This window comes from Myodes glareolus, chromosome 4 (genome assembly GCF_982192425.1).
Source record: "Myodes glareolus chromosome 4, mMyoGla1.1, whole genome shotgun sequence".
Lineage (NCBI taxonomy): Eukaryota > Metazoa > Chordata > Mammalia > Rodentia > Cricetidae > Myodes > Myodes glareolus.
Window position 1 is genome coordinate 32,430,580 of NC_142029.1, and position 25,512 is coordinate 32,456,091.

The 25,512-nt window shown below is 41.2% G+C and overlaps 1 protein-coding gene across 4 annotated transcripts in view; it reads right to left on the minus strand.

The window, feature by feature from the left end:
* The window catches only part of Unc13c (unc-13 homolog C), a 445,873-nt gene that overhangs the window by 43,819 nt on the left and 376,542 nt on the right, over nucleotides 1–25,512 (minus strand). For all 4 annotated transcript variants that reach the window (XM_087905372.1, XM_087905373.1, XM_087905375.1 and 1 more), the window contains 4 exons: nucleotides 19,362–19,511; nucleotides 13,934–14,057; nucleotides 11,016–11,072; nucleotides 6,439–6,519 (listed from right to left, as the gene is read on the minus strand). In XM_087905372.1, the coding sequence (XP_087761498.1) occupies nucleotides 6,439–6,519; nucleotides 11,016–11,072; nucleotides 13,934–14,057; nucleotides 19,362–19,511 (412 nt within the window). The remainder of the gene's footprint in view (nucleotides 1–6,438; nucleotides 6,520–11,015; nucleotides 11,073–13,933; nucleotides 14,058–19,361; nucleotides 19,512–25,512) is intronic.

A 25,512-nucleotide genomic window follows, 5' to 3' on the forward strand; every position in this document is an offset into this window, starting at 1 on the left:
CTATAGGAAGACATGCTTTTCTGCTAAGGCATTATTTTGTAGACCTAGAAGGACTGGGAATCTAATCATGAAACAAAAATAGAAAGAAGCTCCGGGTTTGTTCCTGAGTATAGCCGGGGTCTCCCTAGGGTTTTCAGTGATGCTTAACTGGCTTCTTCCTTTTGGCCAGAGTATCATTAAGAATTCTGTTAAGGGCCTGGCAGGCAGGGCATTTAGAAAGCAGACTGGTTGGTGCAGAAAAAATGACTTTGTTTCCATAGAACACTTTGTAGGAGGGGTTGCTGTAAGACTGGCATTCTGGACAGACAGTAACACTGTCAGGCAGGACACAAGCCATGAGGTGCAGGGAAAGAGGCAGCCAGAGAAACAAACAACATAGCCGCTGGCTTCACAGCCAGTGAAGGAAACGATTTCTGTGCTTATGGAAGTACAGACTCCTGAGACATGCTTTTATGTAAGCCTTTCATTCCTAGTTGGAGCCGGTGACAGCACGCAAGAGAAAGACATCAAGAGAAAGAGGCCACAGTTCTAGTGTGGACCTTGACACTCAAGAGCTTTCGTATAGTCTTGACCCTTTGCCAGCCCCAAAGGAACAAGAGTGGAATGTGTATTTGGCTGAGGCTCGAAGAACATCTGCGAGAGAGTGAAAACCTTAAGTCTTAAACAAATGCCAGCATCCGCAGCTCGGCACAGCTCAGCTCTCCTTTCATTATAGTGAATTATATGCCAGAAGGAAATTACATGCTGCAGGGGAATTATATGCTGGAAGAAAATTTGAAAATGCGAGGTTTTGAAGCTTTCTAGAGGTTTCCCCCATGTATGTAGGAGTAGATTCTTTTCCATTGATTATAAACACAAGACAGAGGGTCAGTTGCTTCCTACAGTCTGACCAGCCATGTGACCAAAGAGCCTCTAACTTGGCCTTTTAAGACTCTCTGTTTACACTGGAACATAACGGGAAAGTTAATTAAAAGAATTCAGGGCAAGTTCTTTCTTATTAAACAAAAGAAAATTTGAATCCCTGTTGGGGCACTGTGGGAAAGTTGGTTGTTCCCAAGGGATACAGATGCCAGCTAGGTTCCACACTTACTGTGCCTGACCTTGTGTTGTCTGATGCTCTGCTATGTACTTGGAATGACAAAGGAAGAAAGCACACCTGACAAATATGTCCTTGAGGTTGAGGCAAATCTCAAGGTTATTACAAGGATGACAATGGTAGCGGCAACATGTGGGATTCCCCTCTGTATGCTGCAAATACCATTGGTGAATAAAGAAACTGCCTTGGCCTGTTGATAGGGCAGAACTTAGATAGGTGGGGAAAACTAAACTAAATGCTGGGAGAAAGGAGGCAGAGTCAGAAAGAAGCCATGGTGCCTTGCCTGGAGAAAGACATGCTGAAACTTTGCTGGTAGGCCACAACCTCATGGTGATGCACAGATTAATGGAAATGGGTTAAATTAAGATGTAAGAATTAGCCAATAAGAAGTTAGGGCTAATGGGGCAAGCAGTGATTTAAATAATATAGTTTCTGTGTGATTATTTCGGATTTGAGCTGCTGAGTGGCTGGAATGACCAAGCGGCCCACAGGAATCTGGGCAGATGGGAAATGAACAAGCGGCCTTCTTGTAACAGCAAAATCATAATACTCTGAAACTATAAGTCTGTATTTACTAAATGAAATGGCAGAAAGATCATGGCTCTACCTACATTCTTAAACCTCCGGGTTAGCCTAGGATACTTTCCCCCCTTGTCCCCAAGCTCATTGCAAGTCCCAGTGTCTCTTCCTTCATCATGGCACTCAGATGGCACTGTAATATCTTGCTACTCTACAACCCTCTTGACGGTTGCCCTAATCTATGGCCAGCTGTAACCGATCCCTGACTTGATCTTGAACTATACAATCTATTTTACACATTTTCTTAAGATGCTATGATGCTATGATACTTGCAGGACGTCATATTTTCAGGCCATCAATGAGTCCTCTTTTTATAAGTAGGCCAAGAACACAAAACGACTTGACTTTCAACCCAGACATTTAATGCCAACCAATCCCACTTTACATTGCTTCAGTATACCAACTTCCAGTAAGGTCCAGTCCAGGCCTCTAAGTGATCTCCTTTGGACCCTATACTCCTGCTTGAGCCTATGGGAACTCCTTTCTTCTTGCATATGTTTATGCTATGAATTTTTCCTAGATAAAATGTCTAACCAACCCAGTGACTTCCCATACAGCCTTCCAGACCACAGCAGCTCTCCCCAAACTTCTGACCTCTCCTGGTTGAGGAGATTTTCTAAATCGTGACTACTTTCTTTCCCTTTCAAAGAAGATTTTATTTTATTTATGAATGTGTGTGTCTGTCTGTGTGTGCACAAAAGGTCACTGGAACCCTTCAAAATGGAGTTATAGATGTTTATAAGCAACCAAAGTGGGTGCTGGGATCCAAACTCAGAGCCTACTGAAGAGACAGGTGCTCCTAAGCGCAGGGCCATTTCTTCAGCCCCCTGAGCACTTTCGGCGGTGCTGCTCAGTTTGTTATTGAACCACCTGCCCCACCTCTTACCCTGCCCTAAGTTAACATCCACTCACATTAGATTTCACCCTTTAGTCTAGACTAGACAACCCCTCAGGGAAGGGACAACAGGGCTTCCCAAAGGGACATTTCTGAGGTGGGGGAGGTTAATGAACCCCACTGGTTAGTGTTCTTACAGGGAGAATGTGCTGTGGTGAGTAGTAAAGCAGAAGGCCAGTGACCTAGACCCTAAGACTCTGACCCACGGCCTGGGAAAAGAATCAGACTTATTGGCGCTCCGCCAGGAAGATGGAAGGCCCTGACAGAAGGCCCTGATGGAATGCGTGGGACCCTGGCTTTGACGATAAATAGAAGCACACTTTCACCCTCGGGGGACATAAAAGTCAACCTTTATGAAGAGTGTGCACCCTGAATCCTGTAGAGAGAACCCACCTAGTCTCTTACTGAACCTCCAGGCAACAGGCGGTGGGACTATTAGATGTGAGTCACCCACTATCCTGATGTTCTACCCACCAGTGACCTAGTTTCCTCCAGGATTCCAACCATTTTATGTGTATGCACCTCCATAGTCATCTTCCGACACAGCTTCCTCTCAGGTACCTTACAGCTGTGGCTTCGCTGACACCAGGGTGGGCGGATCTAGCCTCGCTGGCTAGAAGCTGACTAGCGTTGAAGCACCATGTGCTCAATCTTACACATAGCTGGAGATCCCCCACCATCCTGTTTTCAGAAACTGCAGAAAGCAAAGCACTTCAGACCTGGCTGTGTTTTGTGAGAAGAAAATCATACGACTAAATATAAAATCAGGAAAAATATCATCGGAGTGTGGAGCAAACCATTTTCATAATCCCGATAAAATCCCATGACCCCTTCTGGCTCTTTGTTGTTGACCACTCACAGTCTGTTTGTATTGATGCACTGGAACATGCAAACGCTTTGCTTTCACAAGTCTACAAGGAGAGTTCCCTGTTTAGACCCATGTGCTTTTTGGCTGCAAATTCTCATCACCGGCTTTGACTTTAAACTGTTGCATACATTTGGCAAGCTCACACAGGTAACTCCCTCCACAGACTTAGTTACGAACTTTGCCTCCCTTTACTCTGGAGAGGGTCTTTTAGGCCCTGTTTGATATTCTAAGGTTATTTTCGGCTCATCTTGATTCCTCTTTATGCATCAGATCAGAACTGCTGATCTCACTATCTTTCAGAGTTTCCTTTTTCCTGACAAATTGAAGTTGAGATTCTTGACTTTGGTGTTTAAATCTGGGCATTGTAACCTCAATCTAGTGTCCCTTTCTTGCTTTGTGATACTTGGTCAAGTATGGTCTATCCTTCGTCTAGACAGTCTGAGGATTTCAGGCTGGTGATACACTCCCTCTGAGCACTCACACTTATCCTCTCAGACCTGAGAGATTATTTCTCTCCATTTATTCTCTCTTCAGTCCCTAAATCCACCAGTATCCCTCCCCGTGAAAGCATTGCCACAGACTTCTAGAGAGAACTCATTCACTACTTTTTTTGCGTCCCCCTGGACTTTGACCAAATACTTCTATTTCTTGATTGTTGCTATTTTTGTCCCTAATTCAAAGAGCCTTGGTTTCCACTTCCTTCTTCATCATTCACCCCCTTTCCATGTACAGTGAGCTCTCAGGTAATGACTTTTGAATTGCAGCGCTTCAGATGAGGTAGGTTATTATATTCTTCCCATAAGCAGCTGAATTCTAAATGATGCACAGACTGTGTAAAGTCTGAACACCGTGCAATGATAAAAAGAAGATGCTGAGAAGTTGTCACTGAAATTGGATAATGGAGAAGAGTAATGGATGGAATTTCAGAGGCATGCAGTGTCATTCAGAACCCATGCTTAGCTATCGTGCTGGATCTTGAATACAAATAACGGTGTTGCCTAGGACTGGGGAAAAGGGGAATAGGAATTTGTTCAGTCTAACATGCATGGCATTTATGAGAATCAAATGAGGCAAAGCACACACATGAGAAAGATTTGGCAAATGCCAACACCAGTTCTGCCTGTCTTTTACCAACTCCACAGCGCTCTCCTCAACACTCCTTTCCCGTCCTTAGCTTATTGGATTTAACTGACCCGAGGAAGGACGAAGGGTCTTCCCTTGGGCAGCCTTTGGGAGTCAACCCAGTGGTACCTGCTGCTTTGTTATAAGAACATCTTTCTCCCGAGGCTCAGTTGTATTGGAGACTTCTCTGATTGGGTTCTAGACAAACATGGAAGCTTTAGCCTGTGAAGTTACAGCTTGGGAAAACTGATGATGGAATTTAGGTAAAAACTGAGGCAGATAGACCACTGGGTTAGGAGACTCTCCTAGAGGACACAGTGGTCCTAACAGGGTGATTCCTAGAGAAAGAATTGACATCATAGAAATTAGGGATGAGGGGATGTGGAAGCCACAGGCTCCGGAGGACCAGTCAGACTCCAGTCCTGGAGAGTGATGATGATTTGGAAACAGCTAACAGGGTCATGGGCAACACATAGGAGTTTTGTTTCTAAAGAACCCACAGTGCCATGTGGCTGAGCTGAATTAAAAGATTTACACCAATTACAAATGCTAGGATATTTGAAACACTGCGATGTTGATAGAAGGGATTCATCTGAGGGAGAATTCAGCCTGCAGGTGGTGGACATGTGCCCCAGTCAGAATAGTCAGAAGATGATAAGATTAGAGGCAGGTGTCAGACTGATCAATACATTGATCTACACCCCCTGTAGATCACATTCCATTTTTCTCACCCAAAAGCATGATCTCTATAAAACTCCAGGAGGGGCTGGACTCAAATCCTAAAATTTTCTTTCATTTTCAGAATACATTCTAGCATGTTTTCTTCTTTCTAGAACTGATTTCTTGATAGCCAAGTACTCCCCTGATTCCACACATCCGTCAATTTTTATTCAATTGTTGAAAACTTTCAGAAAAAATTAGTTTTGAAATTCTTCCTGTATTTTTTTTGTTGTCACCCTTCCATATCATTTTATAATACCAGATGAAGTGGAGGTGGCACAGGACTCAGGACAATGAGGTGGGGTGATCATCGTAGCCAAAGAGATAGGCTATATGGTCAATGCTTTTTCCAATGAGGAGTGGAATCAATAGACATGGTTTATGAAGTAAATTTACTTTTCTAATCCTTTGATAAATATAACACACATTCTCTTTTGTTTTTTTCCATACACATATGTACACCCAAACCACAAATGTGCAGTCTCTCATACCCCCACAGAGTCTCTCTCCCACACAACACAGTACATAACACATACCTACGTACCCAGACCACAATATAACACACATATACATACATATTACACACAATATATACATGCACACACAGCACAACAGAGTCACATACACACCTAATCATACAATACACATGTTATTTGGAAAGAAAATATATTGGAACCCATATACATTTGACTCTTGCTACAATACTTGCTATATGGGAATAATGTTTGGAGTACCAGACTTCTGGGTTTTCAGTGAAATACAAAGTGAAATTTTATTGTATTACTAAGAGAGAGTAGGAGGTTGATGTTTTAAAAATTATTTCTGCAACCATAGAAATCCTAAGTACAAAGTATGCTAACCTAAAATTCTCCTGAACCATCTGTTTGACTGCATTGGCGGGGGTGGAGGTTACTTATCTTTCTCTGAGAACACATGTGATGATATACGTTTCATTCACATTTTCTAGAGAGACATGGAACAAGAAATGTAGAATAAAGTGTGTTATGGATGAAGTAAGGGAGATGAACGAGCTGGAGCTAGCTGGAATGCATCTAATTGGCTAGCTCCCAATTGCAGCTGGGACAGTTGCACAGTGGGGACCTTACTGTGGAGAGATGGAGGTATCCTCAGGAAATATCCAGGAACACCATATCCTACCTTGATGGTGGCCAAGACCACCTCCATTATCGCACATTGTCTTGGCGTCAGACCCTTGGCATCTTCTCGAATCATGTGCTCCTGAAAGACAGGTTAAAAAAAAAAACCCTCATCAGGTGACAAATGCATTTATCTAGCTACCTTCAAACAAAATCTGGACTGTTCCCACATAGAAACAGTAAAGATACCTTCTTCAGGGGCTGGAGAGGTGGTTCAGAGGGTAACAGTAATTATTGCTCTTGCAGAGGACTTGGGTTCTGTTCCCAGTACCCACATGGCAGCTCACAACAATCTAAATCCAGTTTCAGGGTGTCTGGTGCCCTTTTATGGCCTCTGAAGACATTGTACGCACATGGTACTCTTAGATACATGAGGGGAAAACACTCATACATATTAAAATAAAGATAAATCTTGGCCTTTTTGTCACATTTTGGATAAATATCCATTTGTCAAGGGGAGCTCAGCTGCCTGATTAGAAGTGGAACTCTGACAGAGGCATACTTTATTTACATTCCAAATTAATATTAAATAAAAAGACAAAGCAACCTAAATACTGTGTCCCAAAGGCTTTTCACACTAATTCCCTGATTTCTGTTCTGTCCCTCTGAAGGATTCAGGACAGCAAGGGGATTAAAGAGGCCAGGTTGAGCTTTGCGGTCAGCACAGATTAGTGACTTACAACATCCCGCTTGACTCTCTTTCCCAGATCCTCCTGATGTCTGCCCCTTACTGGGAAGAGCCTCAAAGAATAAATCAAACTGGGCTGTAGAGATGGTCAGTCTTTTACAGTAATTTTAATGCTTCAGGCTGATTTTCTAACTATATTTTCCTAATTGTTGTACTATATCTCAAGCCATTATTCAAAGATTATTTGTGAAAGTGATGATAGGAAGTTAGAAAAAATAATAATTCAAAAAATTTTTCTAGGAGAAAAATGTAAAGAGTGCTGCTGCACCTTGGTGCTATCTTCAGGGCTGTGCCATTCTATTTAGCAATGCTCAGCAAACTCATCAAAACCTGTGTTTGCCAGTATTTTAAAATAGATACTAGCGAATAATATATGTTGCTTCCACAAAGCTATAATTATAGCTCATTCAAGTAAAGGTGTCTCTGCCTAAATAAGAGGTTTGTGATTAACTCATAATTTCATGTGTATCTTATTAAGTGATTTTGATATTGTATCAACAGTTTAAAAGATTGGGGGACATTTAATTTTATTTTTCAGTCAAATAAATCTGATCCTATTAAGTAGCAAAGCCAACATAACATAACACACACGTAAAGTCTCAAAGTAGGAATAACAAAGTCGTATGTCAACTGTGCAGTAAATACCTAGTAGTTTAGGTTGAAATCATATAGATTAGATTGAAAGAAGTAGAATCAAGAAAAATTGAACTGGGGCACTAGTACAGAAAATCAATTATTTTCTGGCCCGATTTTTCTTGATTTGGGGTTCTTTTAAATGAAATAGTTACCCATCTATGTCTATTTCTCTCTGAATTCCGAAATTATACATCAGCACAACTTTTTGTGTTAGTGGCATTCCAGTTGGATTTGCTTTCAAACCAACATCTTAAAAATATAAGTAGCTTAAATTCCTTCTTGAAGGAAATGATATCCTAGTCACATTGGAGTGATTAGGTTTGCTGTGTATGAAGTTCTTCCTGTTAGCTGCAGTTTTGTTGCTTTGCAAAAGACTGTAGAGGATTTATAGAAAGACCCAATATCAGAGCAGGAACCAGGTTTTCTCTATTGCTGTAGTTCTTCATGTTACCTCAGTGTTGAAGTAATAACCCTTACCCGTAGTTCTCCTTTGGTAATTAAGAGTCTTCACCAAAATGCAAATGACTGGGGGCTACAAAGGACACTAGCTTGTTTTCCAGTCTATGTACCTTTTCTCTTCCCACCCAGAAGGCACACAGCCTTTCTGGGGATCCAATCTATATTTTAAACAAAGGATAAGGTATGGACTGGTTCACTGCATTTCTATCTTAGGGTCTGGTATGTGAGTTAAGACAACTGGCCCATACCATTTCTCAGGACAAAACAACTGATGAAGACATTTCCTCAGAACCAACGGTGTACTAATGCATCTGTAGACTTCGTTGGAATTCCTGACACAGAGTTGGGAAGGTGTGCATGTGTGTGTGTGTGTGTGTGTGTGTGTGTGTGTGTGTGTGTGTGTGTGTGTGTGATCCATCCAACAGAGGGAGGTGCCACGCTGAGAGATGATGAGGTACAGGGTCTCACGCCATGGTTAAAATCCCTGATCAAGCATCATGGAAACTAGAGTCAGCCTGATCCATCAGATCTCAGCTAACAACAACTCCACTCTCTGCTTACACTACATGGCCTTTCTGTCAGTTGATGCAAACAGAGCCAATATAACATTCTACTCAGAACACAGAAACTTGGGCAATAGAATGTGTTCAAAATACATGGATGCTGGACACATGGTTAGGGGAGATTCTTTTGTAATAGGATTTAAACTGTTTCATCTTCATGGTTTTATATGACAAACTTTAGACCCTTATTAACCTATTTTTCAAGGTAGGGTCCAGAAATCCCAGTGTGCTAAATAAAAATGATAAAGGAAGATAGAGCTAAGAATCTAAACAGCAGTTTAGAATTGATATCTACTTACATATTCTGTCTTAGCCATCTATAGCACTGAGCACTTGTGGGAAGCAATTTTAGGTTATGGTTATGTCTTTTTAAGAAGTAATGTCGATGATAACATTAGGATACTGAAATTATAAGCATGCATCTTATATCAGTAAATAATTATGCAAGCTGATTATCTTTTCTTGGTATTGTGATATAAAACAATACCCACAACACTTGTCTCTGAGCTACCAGCTGGAGGCAATGTGGGAGGTGGCATGATGTTCACCACCTTTCTAAAAATCAAGTATTACATTTTTTTCTGAGTTTTAAAAACATTTACATTTTTAAATTTAAAATCTACATTTAGAAAATACATTTACAAACTGGAAAGCTAAGTGTTTAAGTTGTGGAATGCAGTTTAGAAAAACATTAAACCCGCCTTCCATGTCTGGAGCTCATCCTGAACTATACCTTAGTAGGTTGGAACAGAACAGAAGCAGCATGTATTTTAACCAGAGACGTTTGTATCCTACAGATATTCAAAAGCTCGTGAATCCCAAGTGATAGTTAAGGGCAAGACTATTTTGTAAATAAATTCTCACTTATAATGGAGAGGTGAACATGTTTGTGAGTTTAAGGTCCTTTTTGATGAATTTCATTTTCCTTTACTGTGTTCTTTAAGAGATTTATAGTTTTCACTGGCTCTATGCAGTATTGCATTTCACCTTTATCCAAAGCATATTCAATATAGTAATGCAAATATGTCCACTTACTTGCTTCCAAAGTTAGAATTTCTTGAAAAAAATTCTTTTTACTTTATACGTATGAGTGTTTCTCTGTATGTGTGTCTGTGTACCACATATGTACAGTGCTCATAGGGACCGGAAGAGGGCATCAGATCCCCTGGAACTGGAGTTATGGATGAGTGTGGACCACTCTAAGAGTGCTGAGAACTGAATCCAGGTCCTCTGCATCTAGTGCTCTTAACCACTGATCTTAACCACTTAATCTCCCTAGCCCTAAATGTTAGAGACTTCTTAAAATTTTAATTAATTAATTAATTTTACATCCTGACCACAGCCTCCCCTCCCTCTTCCTCTCTGTTCCCCCCACCCCCGAGTCTACCTTCCTCCATATTCACTCAGAAAGGGGGCAGGCATCCTATGGGCAAAACATGGCATATTAAGCTGACAAAAGACAAAGCACCTCCCCCGGGACAAGGAAATCCAGCATGTGGAATAGGTTCCCAAGAGTCAGCCAAAGAACCATGGACAGTCTTTGTTCCTATGGCCAGGAATCCCACATATAGACCAAGCTTCTTTGATGTAGGTTTCCCCTCTGTATGCTGTGAATATGTTTTGTTACCATTGGTTAAAAAAGAAGCTTCTTTAGCCTATGGACAGGCAGAATAGAGCTACGTAGAAAAACTGAATGCAGGGAGAAAGAAGGCAGACACCATGTGTTGCTGAAGGAGAAAGATGCTGGAAACTTACTAGTAGGCCACAGTCTCGTGGCAATACACAGATTAATAGAAATGGGTTAATTTAAGAGTTAAGAGCTAGCTAGGAATATGTCTAAGCTATTGGTCAAACAGTGTTGTAATTAATATAGTTTCTGTGTAATTATTTGGGTCTGGGCATCTGGGAAATGAATGTGTAGTCTCAGTTTACACTACTCACATGTCACATATGTGCAGAGGACTAAGTTGTTACCATGCAGGCTTCCTGATTGTTGGTTCAGACTGTGAGTCCCCATGAGTCAGGCAAGCCATTTCTCCGGGTTTTTCTGTGATGTCCCTGACCCCTCTAGCTCCTACAATCTGTCCTCCCTCCCTTAAAGCAAATGTATTGTTATAGGTATGCATGCTTTCAGCCTGCACTGCTAGGTGCCCTTCCTAGCAGGAGGGTGGCATCTGCAGAGCCATAGTTAGGTCATCACTTAAGGCCAACCAGTTTCCTCAAGCTTCTTACCTTCAGTTTGGATAACTGACCAAGATCTTTAGCTGCGATGAAGATCATCTGAGGTCCCTGGAAACACACAGAGAACAAGAAAAGGAAGACCAGGTCACTAGATCTTCAGTAGTAGAGTTCAATTTCAAACCAGGGTCTTTTTTAAAATTTCCGTTATGATATTTTGGGGTTTATGTCAGAGGTGCATAATGGGTCTACTCTAAAGATGGAACAGAGGTTATCTGGCAAGGCTGGCAGCAAGCCAGTCAGCATGAATGTCTCACTTCTGAGCATGCTACGTCTGGGTTATGGAAGTAGCTGAAGGGCAGGTAATCAGTTTAATGAAGCACATGGATAAAACTTTAAGTAGTTTTTTTACAGAGGCTCTCCCCTCACTCCACTCCCCAAAATATATGTGTGTGCAATCCTAAGATATTAGGCTTCAGAAGGTAGGGGTGTTCTTCCTAAAATGGTGTAGCATCTGCCAGAGACCTCCCTGACTCCTTCTCCTCAACTCCAGATTCCCCTAGAACATCAGGTCCGACAAAAACCAACCAAACAAACAGCAGCAACCAATCTGGAAATTACTGGATTAGCCATCCAGAGCACTCCTAAATGAGATAGCTGTGGCAAGTCTGTTGTTGTATGTGACTGGAAAACTGTTGAGTTTGGCCAAATTCGCCAGCAGCTGGGAATAAAGTCCCAGTGAGGGAATAGGTTATTCTCAACTATCTTCTATATTCCTTTTCTGTTGCAGAGTGCATGGTCATAGGGAACATGAATAATTCTGTTTATTTTCAGTAGCAAGTAGAGTGCCTAGAACACATTAATTAGAAGCCTGGGTGCTACTTGGTCATGATGATAGAATGAAACAGCTCCACACTTGCAGATGTCAATTCTAGGGAGCTATGAGATCATCATACACTCTCCCAGGAAAGACTTTCTGGAAATGAAATGCTTCATGTGGTTTTTCTAATGCAACATTATATGTATATTCTGAAAAACCCAATAGTCTTTAAAATTGCCCAGTGTAGTGGCCCTCATGCAGAAAGTAACAGTGGGCAAGATAGCATAAGTCCAAGAAAATTTCACCAAAGAACCGTTAAAAATAATCATGGACCAGTGGAAATAGTTCAGCAGGTAAAGGAAGTTCTCCTCATGCCTGATGATCCAACTTTGATCCCCACCAACCCACATGAAGGAGGAGGGAACTAACTTCCAAAAAACTATTTTCTGATCTCCACAAAGGCACACAGAGATATAATAAGTAAGTAAGTAAATAAGTAAATGTATGTTTTAAAAAGATGTTCCTTTAAGAGATTGAAGTGTGGATTTCCTTAGGGAATGATTAAAATGTAAAATGAACAAATATTCAAGTCCAGTTGGGGACTTGGATGCAGCTAAGGCTGTATGTGTGAAGTGGTTCTCCAAGCACAGCACACAGTCTCCCATGCATGGGAGCGCAGCCTTCCTGCTGGGTGCGTCCTTTTACCCAGAAGAGGCTCCATAGTTGGTTCTCTTGATCCAGGTCTGTGCGGTAGCTAACTGAGAGCTTCTCCCATGTTTCTGCTCATAGGGAACTTCCACAGACACCACCCCATTGTTACCACTCCCCTGCTGACCGAGGCCATCATTGCATTGTGACATTATTAAATATACTAGTTATTATAGCAGAATAAGACTTCTGTGTGTTTTCATATTTGTACGTGATTTGACTGTCCACAGATGTAGGCTCTAAATGAAGAAACTGTACATTCATAGCTAAGAGTTAAGTCAACAAAAACATCTTTATCTTACATCTTGGCCCACCTTACAAGCAAACATTTTCTGCATATATTCCGCTATAGGATACATAAGGACCATGCATACATGATTAATAGTGTTGATATGTGTTTTAGTGTACTTTATAATTATTATTTGCATCCATTTATCTTTCTTAGTCACACATAGGAAAAAAAATCAATTACCCCAAATGCTAGCTTGATTGTTTTTTTTTTCTTAATTGCTTGGTTCAGCATGTGTGACCTGAAAAGGCTGCACTGTGTGACCACTTGGCCATTGTCTAGCTTCACGGCCGGCTGATCTTTCTGGTTTCTTTTTTCTTGCGGGCGATACAATCAAACCTTTCAAATCCACAGAAAGCCATCTCCTCTATTAACCTCCAAGCAGGGAGGCAACAAATGAAAGTTGAAAGGAGAGGTGAAAAAAAATTCAACGTGACTGCACTGGATAGACCTTCTTTTCTAAACGGTAACATTTAAGAAGCACAATGGCTATATCTGAACCCTGCATGTTCTCTGTGGATTTGAAGCAATATTAAATATATAGTATTTATAGTAACTATAGTGAGTATATATAATAGTATATATTGTAAGTATTGTTCTCAACATCTTATATTAAATATAATTAAAAATATATAACTAGATAACCTTACAAATTAAAGTTAGGCTTGCCCTTTCTCCCTTCCACCCTCCCTCCCTCCCTCCCTCCCTCCCTCGAACTCCTTATGTAGCCAAGCATGACCTTGAACTTCTGATACTCCTGCCTCTGCCTCCACAGAGCTAGAATTACAGGTGTGCCCCACTGCACCCAAATTTATGGGGTGCTGGGATGGAACTCAGGATGGAACTTTGTGCATATTTGCCAAGTGTTCTACCAACTGAGCTGCATTGCTAGACCCCTTGACTTATTTTTTAAGAGATATAAGTTTGAAATGGCAATTAAATATGAATTTAGATAGCTACTTTCATTTTTAAAAATTGATTTAGAAAGAAAAATGTTCTTTGATCAACTACTGTTAAAAATTCATATACTAACTAAGGAAAACCTTCCCTAAAAGGATTTAATTCATATTCAGCTGGGCCAAAACTATTCATTTGAACAAAAGGCGATCAAATAGGAAGCTGAGTGTGGGAGGACGGCACACTGTAGGTACGTACTGTTTGGTCTGTCAGCGGAGGGAGGACGATCTGTTTCTCTATCTTGTTAAGAACTAGTTTCCAGAGTTCCTTCAGAACTCGCTTCAGGACCGTTTTCTCACAGATTTTTGCTGAAAGACTTAATCTGAAACAAGATTAGATGGTCATTCACTCTTGAGTCTCAGCTATGTACCAGGCCACAAGGTTGACCAGATGTATGGAAAATATTATATATATATATATATATATATATATGTATAATTATTGGAAAAGATATCTAACATATAATATACATAATATGTAAATATATTAGTCATGCTGCCCATGACATGATTCAGTTTATTTGGAGAAAAATGAAATCAGAAAAAAAAAATGAAACCAGAAAAAAATCATTGCATCAATTGTCCTACAAGTAACAAATTTTCTTTTGACTGGTGAGTAAACCTCCATAGTGTATTTCCATGTGTGTGTGTCACGTTTTCTTCCTCTGTTCACCTGTTGCTGGACACCTGGGCTGGTTTTATAACTTGGCTGCCATGGAAGCTGCTACAGCAGGTACAGATGCATACGTCCCTCTGGCACGCTAACTAGGGTCCTCGCAGGTATGTCCCTGCAAGTGGTATAGCTAGAACACATGCAAATCTTTCTATACTGATTTTCATAGTGGTTGGATAGTCTGCACTACCAGCAATGTGTATGTAAGGGTTCCCTTTCCCCATATCCACACCAGGATTTGCTGCTGTCATTCTTGGGCTGTGAACCAGTTTGACAATCTCCCTCTCCCCCCTTTCTCTTTCTCTCTCTCTCTCTCTCTCTCTCTCTCTCTCTCTCTCTCTCTCTCTCTCTCTCACACACACACACACACACACACACACACCTTTCAATTCACTCAAGATCCAGAGTTTGCTAACACCAACAGGCAAGTTGTATCTCACAAGCTTTCCTCACGTGAGGTTAGGAGTAACATTTTCTGGTGTTTGTGTAATGCTAAACACATCCTTTTCTACAAGACTCTCCTGTACATAGTTTTTAACTGATAATGCTCATTTTAGAAATAAAACATAGGCTCTGAGAGATTTAGAGATGTGTTCAAAGCAGGAGCAGGTAAAACAGCTAGTCCAAAGCTAGGGTGTGAGACCTAGTCAGGCTGGTGTTTCTAAGTCAAGCGCATCTTTCAGCACCATGTACCATCCATCCTGCATGTCCTCACAAATGATAGCCCAGAGAAGAGGGAGACAACAATGAAACTTTCCTATAATATGATTCTGGGCTCACTGAGGACCTCTTTATTGACAGTGATTTGACCCTGATACAATGAGGCTGACATAGGGCATGTGTCCTTGACTTCTGTTAGTGCTTTAGGGCTCAGAAATAACAACACTGGTGGTGGCTCTTATAGGCAGAACTGAGCATTTCCACACTAGAAGACATGGACAAAAAAGAGTAAATGATGTTTAACTAATTAAAATAGATACAAAAAAGGAAAATTGCTAAAGTAAATATTCCTATAGAAGTTTTCCTCCTAGCTCTATTTTATAATAGAAACCTAATGTACTTGAAAACAACCCCCTGTGGGTATGTGGAGGCTGGTGTCAAGAGTGTCAGCTTCAGTCAGTCAGTACTGAGGGTCGAGACAGTGAGGAACTAAGTACACAGGCGCACATCTTCACAGACATTCTAAGCACAGCGGGAGCCCATTTTGCTGAGGATTTAGAATTTTTAGCCTCAAAAGGTCGAAGCTGAAGAGCTGATGCTGTTTTGTTAGCTCATGCACTGGACATGCTAACTCATCTTGATTAGATGGGAGCCAAAGAAGAAATGGATAAAACAAAAGGCACACAAATAGCTCTTTGTAGGTTTCTGTTATTTGGAAATGGAGCACACAGCCCATTTTAGGAAGTGCTTGGAGCTCAGAGAAAGGGAAATGGGAAGAAAAGTTTTATTTATAGAGGTATAGCATAGTACAGCGTGATTTCTACAGGGATTTTCTCAAAATGACCTTGAAGACTTTCAGGCCCCCATTGTTTGCTTTAGATAATGAAAACCAGAGGAGGAATCCAGCAACTGCTTCCTTAAGGTAGGCCGATGTAGTCAACTTCACAGCACAAGCCATAAAACATAGACTTTTGTGACTTGAACTTTCTAGATTGACTGGATATAGAACCAATTAAATAGACATTTTTCAAATGCCAGGCGTACAATTGACAGAGGGAATTTTTCATTACATAGTTGGTCCTACTTTTCATGGAAATGTACCCAGTCACGTTTCTCCACTCCTGTCGTGTCTGTTCCCCAGCTGTGTTCATTCAGATCCTATCCGCCTTTAAATGCCTAGCTCAAATGACATTCCCACTCTCTGAAACGACTGTCCCTCTGCCCCTCTTTATGTCGTTTATGTACATTTCCTTCTCTCTCTCTCTTCCAAAATTATCAGTGCCTTGGGAGCAGAATTATTGTCTTATTATGAAACGTCTTTGTCTCTGTTACTGTCACCATGACTATGACAAAACACCAGGCACAAAGCAACTAGAAAGGAAAGGGTTGATTTGGCTTATACTTCCACATCACAGTTCATCATCCAAGGAAGTCGGGACAGGAACTCAAGCAGGGCAGGAACCTGGAGGCAGGAGCTGATGCAGAGGCCATGGAGGGATGCTGCCTACTGGTTTTCTCCACATGGCTTGCTCAGTCGGCTTTCTTGTAGAACCCAGGACCATCAGTCCAGGATGACATCACTCATAATGGACTGGGAAATCCCCCATCAATCAGTAATTAAGAAAATGCTCTAAGGCATGCCTAAAGCCTGAGAGGGGGGAATCTCAATTTAAAAAAAATGCCTCCATAAGATTGGGCTATAGGCACACCTTAGAGCATTTTCCAAACAATTTAAAGTTATGCATTCTGAGAGCCCAAAGAACCTTTCCAACTTTCCATGTTTCATACAACCACCTCTCTCTTAAATAGTGCTAAATAATTCCTACTTATTTTGAAAGGTTGTAGTTCTTTTCTGACTTAATTATACACAATCTCATCTTGCTAATAACAATAAGGAAGGCCACATAGGATGCTACGATCTACTATAATTACATGTGGAGTATTAGGCATGTGAAATAGGGGCTGGAAAGGTGACTCAGTGGTTAAGTGCTTTGATGGCTCTTCTAGAAGATCCAGGTTTGATTTTCACCACCTACACCACAGCTCACAGCTGTCTGTATCTCCAGTTCCAGGAGGTCTGATGCCTTCTTCTGGCTTCCATAGGCTTTGCATGTGCACAGTACATGCACACACATGCAGGTAAATACTTATATATACAAAATACATATTTTTAAAAGAATACGAGCTTATCTAAATGTATTAAAATAATAATGAACTCACTTTTTCCATTCTTGTACTTTATAAGTGGTAATATAGATCCAAATATTACTCAGCTGGCCCATTGGTATTATTGGAATTACCTAGATATACCATATACTCTATAACTTTTGGTTGCAGAGTATTTAAGAGTATTTAAAACAAATAGTTTTACTAGTAAAAAAATGATGACTCTACCCATTGATTGGCATTCTGAAACGTAAAGGAATCCCACACGAGGGGTAAGAGAGTCAGGATTGCTCAGTCCTGTTGTCTATAACCACTGGATTCAACCACTGGCTGTAGGGACTGAACTCTGTATTGCCAGAGAAGAGCTTCATAGCAAAATAAACTCCAAGGGGACATTTAGCAGATAATATAATAAAATTCTGCACTAACAAAACTAAAAATGTGGAAAAGCCCTTTCTCTTTCCTATCATCGCCATTTCCTTCCTCGCTTCCTACTTTTCTATACAGCCCCCTGTCTATTTATCTGCTGTGCACTGTACTACCATCTTGCTGTCTTCCACAGTATTTCTTACCCACAGAGAACAGGGAGAGAGACTCAATTTTTCTATCAACTACTGAAATTAATTTAACAGGAAATTAATTAGGAAATTAATTTGTCCTAATCAGTTATAACCGGGGGAAATAGAGTTAAGGAAGAGGCCATGACTGTGTAGAAGAGGTTCTTCCTACTCATTCCTGCGAGACTTGATCTCTGTTTTTTATCCTCATGTTAATTTGCCACAACGATAAATGAGATAATGTATATAAACTACATATACAACATGGATCTTTCATATACATTCAAAGTTAATATTTACTTCTTTGTCCACCATAAGCTCTGGTCCTGAGCACAGCTCAACTGTACCTCTTTTGGAATGTCTGTAAGCAGCACCATCTTTGAATTTTGAGTTTGGAGAGTTTTTATATATAGGAATCTAAAATGCTTCAAAATCCCAATCCTATTTTCTCCAATGCTGGGGAGCAAACCCAGGGCCTGGCACCTGGTAGAAAAGCCTGTACCACAGAACTATCTCCCCAGGCTGGAAACCTTGAAACTGGGGCTCAGATTCTAGAATATTTCAGATTTGAGACCTTTGACTTAGGGATGTTCAGCTGGTATCCCTATTACTGAATCATTTAGCTAGTTGTTAAAATAAGTGGTTCTGAGCTATGAATATATTTTAAAATATTAGTCCCTTGGACCTACCACAAACTTATTAAATCAGAATGTTGAGTATAGAGATAAGAAGGAAACAAAACACAATACATCCACCAACCGACCAGCAAATCAAGCTGAGATTTTGTTAGGAACACTCAATGCCAATCCACTCCCTGGACAGATGATTGTAATCTCAAAGGCACTGGGGGCTTGGGCTTTCTTTCTAATGCTTTCCAGTGATTAGAGATTGGTTGGACACAAGTGAGCATCCAATATATCAGGCTTTGCTGAACGTCATATTCACGCATGTGCTATTTTCTTTTTCTGCAGGTTTTTAATGAGAAATCAAATATTCTGGATTTAATTTGGTCTCTATACCCAAAAGAATGGAAACCAATGTGCTGAGGAGCAGGAAATTTGAAACCTTCCTCTGCTTCAAAACAGCAGCTCCCTCAGTAACCAATACTACTTTCCTCTCATTTTTTCTTGTTCATACAAATATTAATCAATTAAAAGTATGCTGCTCCCTTTTGTATGCAGCTATCTCTCTCTCTCTCTCTCTCTCTCTCTCTCTCTCTCTCTCTCTCTCTCTCTCTCTGTGTGTGTGTGTGTGTGTGTGTGTGTGTGTGTGTGTGTAGGAGCATCTACACATGCGTAAGTGCATGTGAGAACTAGATGTCAATCTCAGGATGTCATTCCTCAGAGTCCTCCCAACCCCTGAGCCATCTCTTTTGACTGTTTTACATGAATGCTGGGGATCAAACCCTGGTCCTTATGCTCGTCCGACTAATGTTTTATTTATTGAACCATCTCCCCAGAAGTCCTTTTAAAGTAACCTTATATAGAGGAAACCAGAATTTCCCCTACAGAATTATCAGTCACATTTAGAAACTCCAGGTCAAGTAAACGCTAAGTGGGCTGACCACTTACGTTTTGTCCAAGAAGTCCATGAGCGGTCTCAGAACGATCTCTGCATCCATTGCCGCACTGTTCTTATTGGCTGTGCTGGTGCCATTGGCTCTCATTTGGTTTAGCTCAACACCCATCTGCTTTATGCACTCCTCAATGACAAGTTGGAAGCTGAAAAGAAAGAACATAAACTCTGGAGGAGAAGTAGCTGTTCTGCCTGAGGTGGAATTCAACTTCCAGGAGACTGAACCATTTCAAGCGGAATGGCTTTCCCTTAGGCTTAAGCCAGGTAAGATCTTGGGTTGTGATAAGCATATACTTTGAACCCCTGGATGTAAAGTAGACCACAGGATGCTCTTCAGGCCAGGCAGTGCACCTGGTTGTTCATTCAGCTGTCATCTCTGACAGCTGCTGTGTTCCTGAGTGCATTTGGAGAAATGGCTGCTCTAGAGAGACTATGGGGTTTGGGACCGACCCTCTTCCCCACTTCTTGTAACTCCATACCCTCTTTGCTTTCTCTAGCCTTTTTGGCAACTCCTTCCAGTGGGCTGATTATTACTATCTAGGGTTCTCACAGTCATTAAAGGAAAACACAAAGTGCCCACTAACGTTGAATTTCAGATAGTAATTATTTTGGTGTAAATGTATTCATTCTACTGTTTGGGATAAAATTACATTAAAAATGACTCACTATTTATGTGGGATTAAAATTGAACTCTGCTCCATTTAGATATTATGCTTTGTGACTCTCAGAGACTTGATCTTTGGCCCAAGAGCCCCTTTCTTGATGATTACATCTGGTTTCAAATCGACATGGGTAGCCCTGGTTTACACTCTGCACTCTATACCACTTCATTAAGCTGTGTGTTTGTGGAACCTGTTCATGTGGATGTCTGGGTTCCTTACGACAACACCTGAACAACCACAAACTTGCACAGAGTGCCCTTAAATCTGAGGACTTACAAGCTCCCAAATGTGCTCATTTGACCAACCTATTGCCTGCCTTCACAACTGTCACTGTCTAAGTCTTGACAGATCATTGCACGGCAGAGACCAGGTCTTGCCGCCCATGTTACAAGGTTTCAGTAGCTTCCAAAGCCAGCTGGAGAAAAATCTGAAACCATTTCAAGGATGGCAATGGACAAGAGAGGCTTGTGGGTGACTTCAGGGAACCGTTGCTTGCTACTCTTCCCTGATCTTCGTGGCTATCCAGGCACAATAGCGTCCCTGGAGCTTTTGTTAACTCCTAGGTCTGACTTCACCCTGAAAATATGATCACTGTTAGAGCCCTTCTTCCATAGAAATTCTAATGGCCTCCCTGGTGTTTCATTTGTCTGAGGCGTGCCCCAGCTGTCACCTCTGCAGTGTCCTTCCCTGAACACTCAAACTGAGGTCACAGCCCTTTGAGTCTCCAGCCCCTAATCACAGGGCATATTTTAAACTGTATTGCACATTACTTGATCTTTGTGCATGCGCATAGTATGTACTCAGTGATCTGTTTATTACCTATTATCCCTATTAAATATAAATCCTTACAGAGCAAGACCCTATCCAGGCACGGTGGCAGAAACTATTATGCCTGGGACAAAGTAGTTGGTCCAGGAAGCATTGGGACAGTAGTTTAAAATGCTGTATTATACAGACAAAAATATGAGGGTAGATCTTAAATTAGGTTTTCTTGACACAAACAAATGGCAGCCCTGAAGATGTGACAGATATATGAATTAGGTAGAAGGTGGTGATGGCCTCATAATTCTACATATCTAGAAATACCAAGTTGTGTGCCTTGAATGTACACAGGTTTTATATATCGATGACACCACCACAGAGCTATTAAGAAGCAAGGATTGGTTGAATGCCCCCCTCCCCCCCGGAGTGCTTCCTTCTGCTTGCCTCTTGTCTTATTACTCAGGTTTAAAGAGCCTGAAGAGTCAGCCTCATACTGTAGTTTCTGTTCATTCTCTGTGTCTCTGGTATGAATGCCGGTGGTCTTTACCTGAGAGTGTGAGGGGGCATTTAAAATGGTGGATAAGCTTGGCACTCACGACTAAGGTGCTACTAACAATAGGGATAACACAGATGCACTATGGTGTGGAAAACTACTTCGGAGATAAAAGCTTGGGAAATGCTCAATTACTGAGTGATAATGAGGAGGGCGGGGTTGGGGTAGGCTTGACCTCAGCATCAAAATCAAGCCAGTCCCATCATTCTCCTCCACACAGTGATAACCCAGGTTGTTATCGGAAAGATTACAGATGCATCATAGAGGTTTGTAGCTTTGCTCTATATTGCTTGCTGTCTGAGTTAAATGGAATACATGTGATTTTTACGCACACATATTTACAAATATTCAATAAATGCATACTATGTGCCAATCATGGTCTCAAGGGTTCAGAACACACAAATGAACAAAAGAATTACTACTTGTTCCACAGCACATGAGACCTTTCTTTCATTTTAACAATGTGAAAATATTTTAGTTATTTGGCTATGAAGTCTATAATTTTTTAAAGTTTTGGTTTTACTAAAGACAGGGAGCTTTCAGTAGATAATTTGGGTATATTTTCTTTGCCTGGCCTCCTAGTAGTGGTTTATAAACACTTATTTTAATTCTTAATATCTCAAGGTCAGGGTCTATACCCACCATTATGTTAATTCTTATTTGTCTTTGGGTCCAGGCTTCTCTTTGGACCATTTTACTATTCAGGACACCATTCCGTAGTTGACATCTGTGTTTGGCTCCTGGTCTCTAGGACTGTGTCTCCTTCAGTACTTGTTTATATCACATTGGAATAACCTCCTCCAGGCTCTCATCTTGATCATTTCAAAACCCTCCCCAATTTTATGTGGCTAGATCTGTTGGTGGTGGAAGACATAGGGCAAGCGATGACCTTTGCAACAATGTGTTTATTTAATAGGGGAATAGTCACAGATATTTGAAGTGACGATGATAGAATACCAGTAGGCGTTAGAAACACCTACTTGATTGACTGACCACAGCCGCATCAACAATCCTCCTGGCTGTAGCCACCTCTTAAGTAGTTACCTTTTTCTTGCCTCGATTCTCAAGCCAGTACACTGAGATAAGGGGTAGACTGAGCAAAGCACACAGAATTTGTTTCTAATGTGTGAGAAGCACACTCCTGAGCAGATTTAGACTGTGAACTTAGTCAGCGGCCAGGTTGTGAGATCAGGCATCTGAAGGAAGAGTTCATGGTGCTGATGATATGTAAAAAAACATTCAACTTTTGCATGAGTCTAGCATAAACCAAACCATAATTTCGCCAGAATATCCCTCTGTACCTATTTTTAATGAATTCACCTACGAGGTCTTTTCTTTATCTATTTTGTTTTGTTTGGAAAGGACATTATTCACCTGCTTGACTATAAAGAGAACAAGTGAATAGTGACAGCAGTCTCCTCGGGCACCCAAGGAACCAAACACACTCCTAAGGCTGTTCCTAAGAAACAGCCTTGAATTATTTACACCTAATCCAGTCAGCTTCCGGTACTAACGGTTCTAGGAAAGAAATGGACTGAACCAAAATAGATGAACAATGTGAGGAAAAGCAGAAATTTAAGGGGCACAAGTTTCGAACCTCTTAGACCATCTTTAATTTACCACTGACATGAAATCACTTGGCCTGTGAAGGAGGCAGGTGAACTGGAAGCAGGCTAGGAATCCATGAAAGGCTTCAGACTGGGGTTTGCCTCCATTCTGGCATCATCACAAAGCCAACCTAATGGTCAAAAGTGCTAAGGAAGGTCTGAGATTTTTAATGATTTGAGATGCGCTCCTGGAGCGAATTCTCCCCTCATTTGTAAGGCTCCAGCCTGAGTTCCTGAGAGGGGAGAGGAGCAGGCTCATGGAGTTCTCCAGACTGACTCTGTGACATGATCATGCTGCTTGCCATGGACTTCCCACCCACCTGTGTGTGACGTATCATAGCAACAGCCTAGAATAATTATTCTTCTTACAAGGCAGGCATGAGGGGTAGCCTGCCTTCTTCAAGAACATAAATGACCTTAATGGAACTCAATTTGACGTGATATTTTAAAAATAATGAAAGATTGGATCCCGGGCAACTGTGAGTTTTGGTGTGTAGGATAAAAATAAATGATATTCTGTGCTGGATGACACAGTAGCCGTAAAGACCCACTAAGGAAAAAAAAAACCATTTTATTCTGGTCAAGAGGAAGAAATTTCCAGCCGGGTTGGAGATCTAGCATTCCAGTTGGGCAGGGTCAGTGATTTGTTTTAAAGGATCATATCAGGGAGGTGAGACCACCCCCCGAGGAAGGTGAGCTCACTTTAAGCCTTGTTGAAGAGACAGGTGAAATAACTGCTGGGTTAGCTTTTTTTCCTAGCTTTTCCCCACACAGTAGCTTGCTGGGCTGCGGCAATGCAGCTGCAGTTTCTTGAGTCTGTTTCCTGAATTACCCAGAAAAGCCCAACCGTTCCCTCTCTTCTTTCTGTCCCTGCTCTAAACACGTTCCCCCTAACACTTTGGGGTTCCTCATGCTTCCCACCACATGGCTGGCTTCCATGCTACTCCCTCCTCCTCCAGACAAGTGCTGGGACTTCCAGTTCACCTTCCCTGGCGTTTAAACTTGAATAAAACAGTCCTCAGACTTAATCTTATAAAAACATTGTACTTCTACAGCCCTGGTAGCACCAATCTTTCCTTCATAACCAAAGTTTGTCTTGACTTTTCCAAGTTTGTGTACATAATTTAGTCTTCGGTGCACCAATGGGATAATAAATCTTGCTAATACATTCAGCTTTCTGCTCCCTTAAACAAAACACAGATTCAAAAATTTCTCATCAAGAGTATTTAGACACCTTACAGAAGCAAATGTAAGAGTCAAGCATTGGTTTCTGCTCTGTTCAGCCATTTTATTTCCCGTAAAGTTATGAGCTGGTCTCGCTTTATTAGACTCCTTTTTTCTTCCTCTATCTTTGCTAAATAATGTCTTGATGCCTTTTGTAGCTGAAGGTAACCTCTTTTTTTCTTTGCATTTTTTCTTTAACATTTTTTTTCTTTAACATTTAACATTCAGTTAACACCTTCATTCAGAACTAGAATGGAGGCAAGCCCGAGACGGCTGAGCCAAAGCCCCATCGCTGTCGCCTCCAGGGAGAGCAACACTGAAACAACTCCTGCTGTTCAGACTCAGGGCAGAGAAAACCTCCATTTTTCTGATTCCCAGTCAGGCTGAGTCCACAGGCTCGTGAAGGTCACTAGCAACACAGCACAGAGGCAATGCGCTGAGCTCAGTGCAGAGCAGAGGGAAGACAAATGTCCTAAGCTCCACAGAACCAGGGTGCTCCTGCCCTGTGTCTGAGCTGTGGAGATAGTGTTATCCATCACGACACACTACTCAGCTTAAAGAACCTGAGAACATGCCTCAGAATCAAGAGGACTCTCAGCCTGGAGCTCTCTGTGCTTCTTCATCCTGATGTCTGAAAGACACAGGGCTAGCAGAGTCCCTTTGGTCTTTCTCGTTAAATGTGGCCTTAGTAATCATTAAATGCTTAGAAATCAATTGTCTTTCTAGAACCCAATAGAAGATGAAGACTATCCAAACAGGAAGCTTTTGCCCTAAAGATAACTTTGTAGCTACAATGGGAAAGGGAACACATATTTTAAACTGATAAACAAACATTTATTGAACTAATATTTAAACAAATTTTATATTAAATTAATGAGCATCTTCAAAGATATATTTAATTTACATCTGCTTTAATAATTGATAGTAAAATGATTTCCCTCTCATTTGGGGGTAGATTAAAGCTCATTTAGGTAAGTTCTCATTCTTTAGAAACATACCACAGATGAGGTTAGTTGACTTTTAAAAATATAGAGATCGTAATTTCTCATAGTTTCTAAACTCTTGCTCATGAGGTAGTTGGGGTCATGAACCCTAAGTCGCACTGATGCAATCTGCTATGGAGCTGGGTATTGCTCTTCTGAGGCACAAGTTCAATGACATGCAAGGCTTGGGCAGAATGTACGCTTCTTACATAAGCATTCACTTTTCCTCCATCTCGCCATTGTTTCCACAAATCCCTGCTCGCAAGTGCACACTCATTGCAAATGCTTATGAGCTCAGATTTCTGCCCTTGGATAAAAGCAAGGGAAGTAAATGGGTACATTAAAGCCTAGGACCT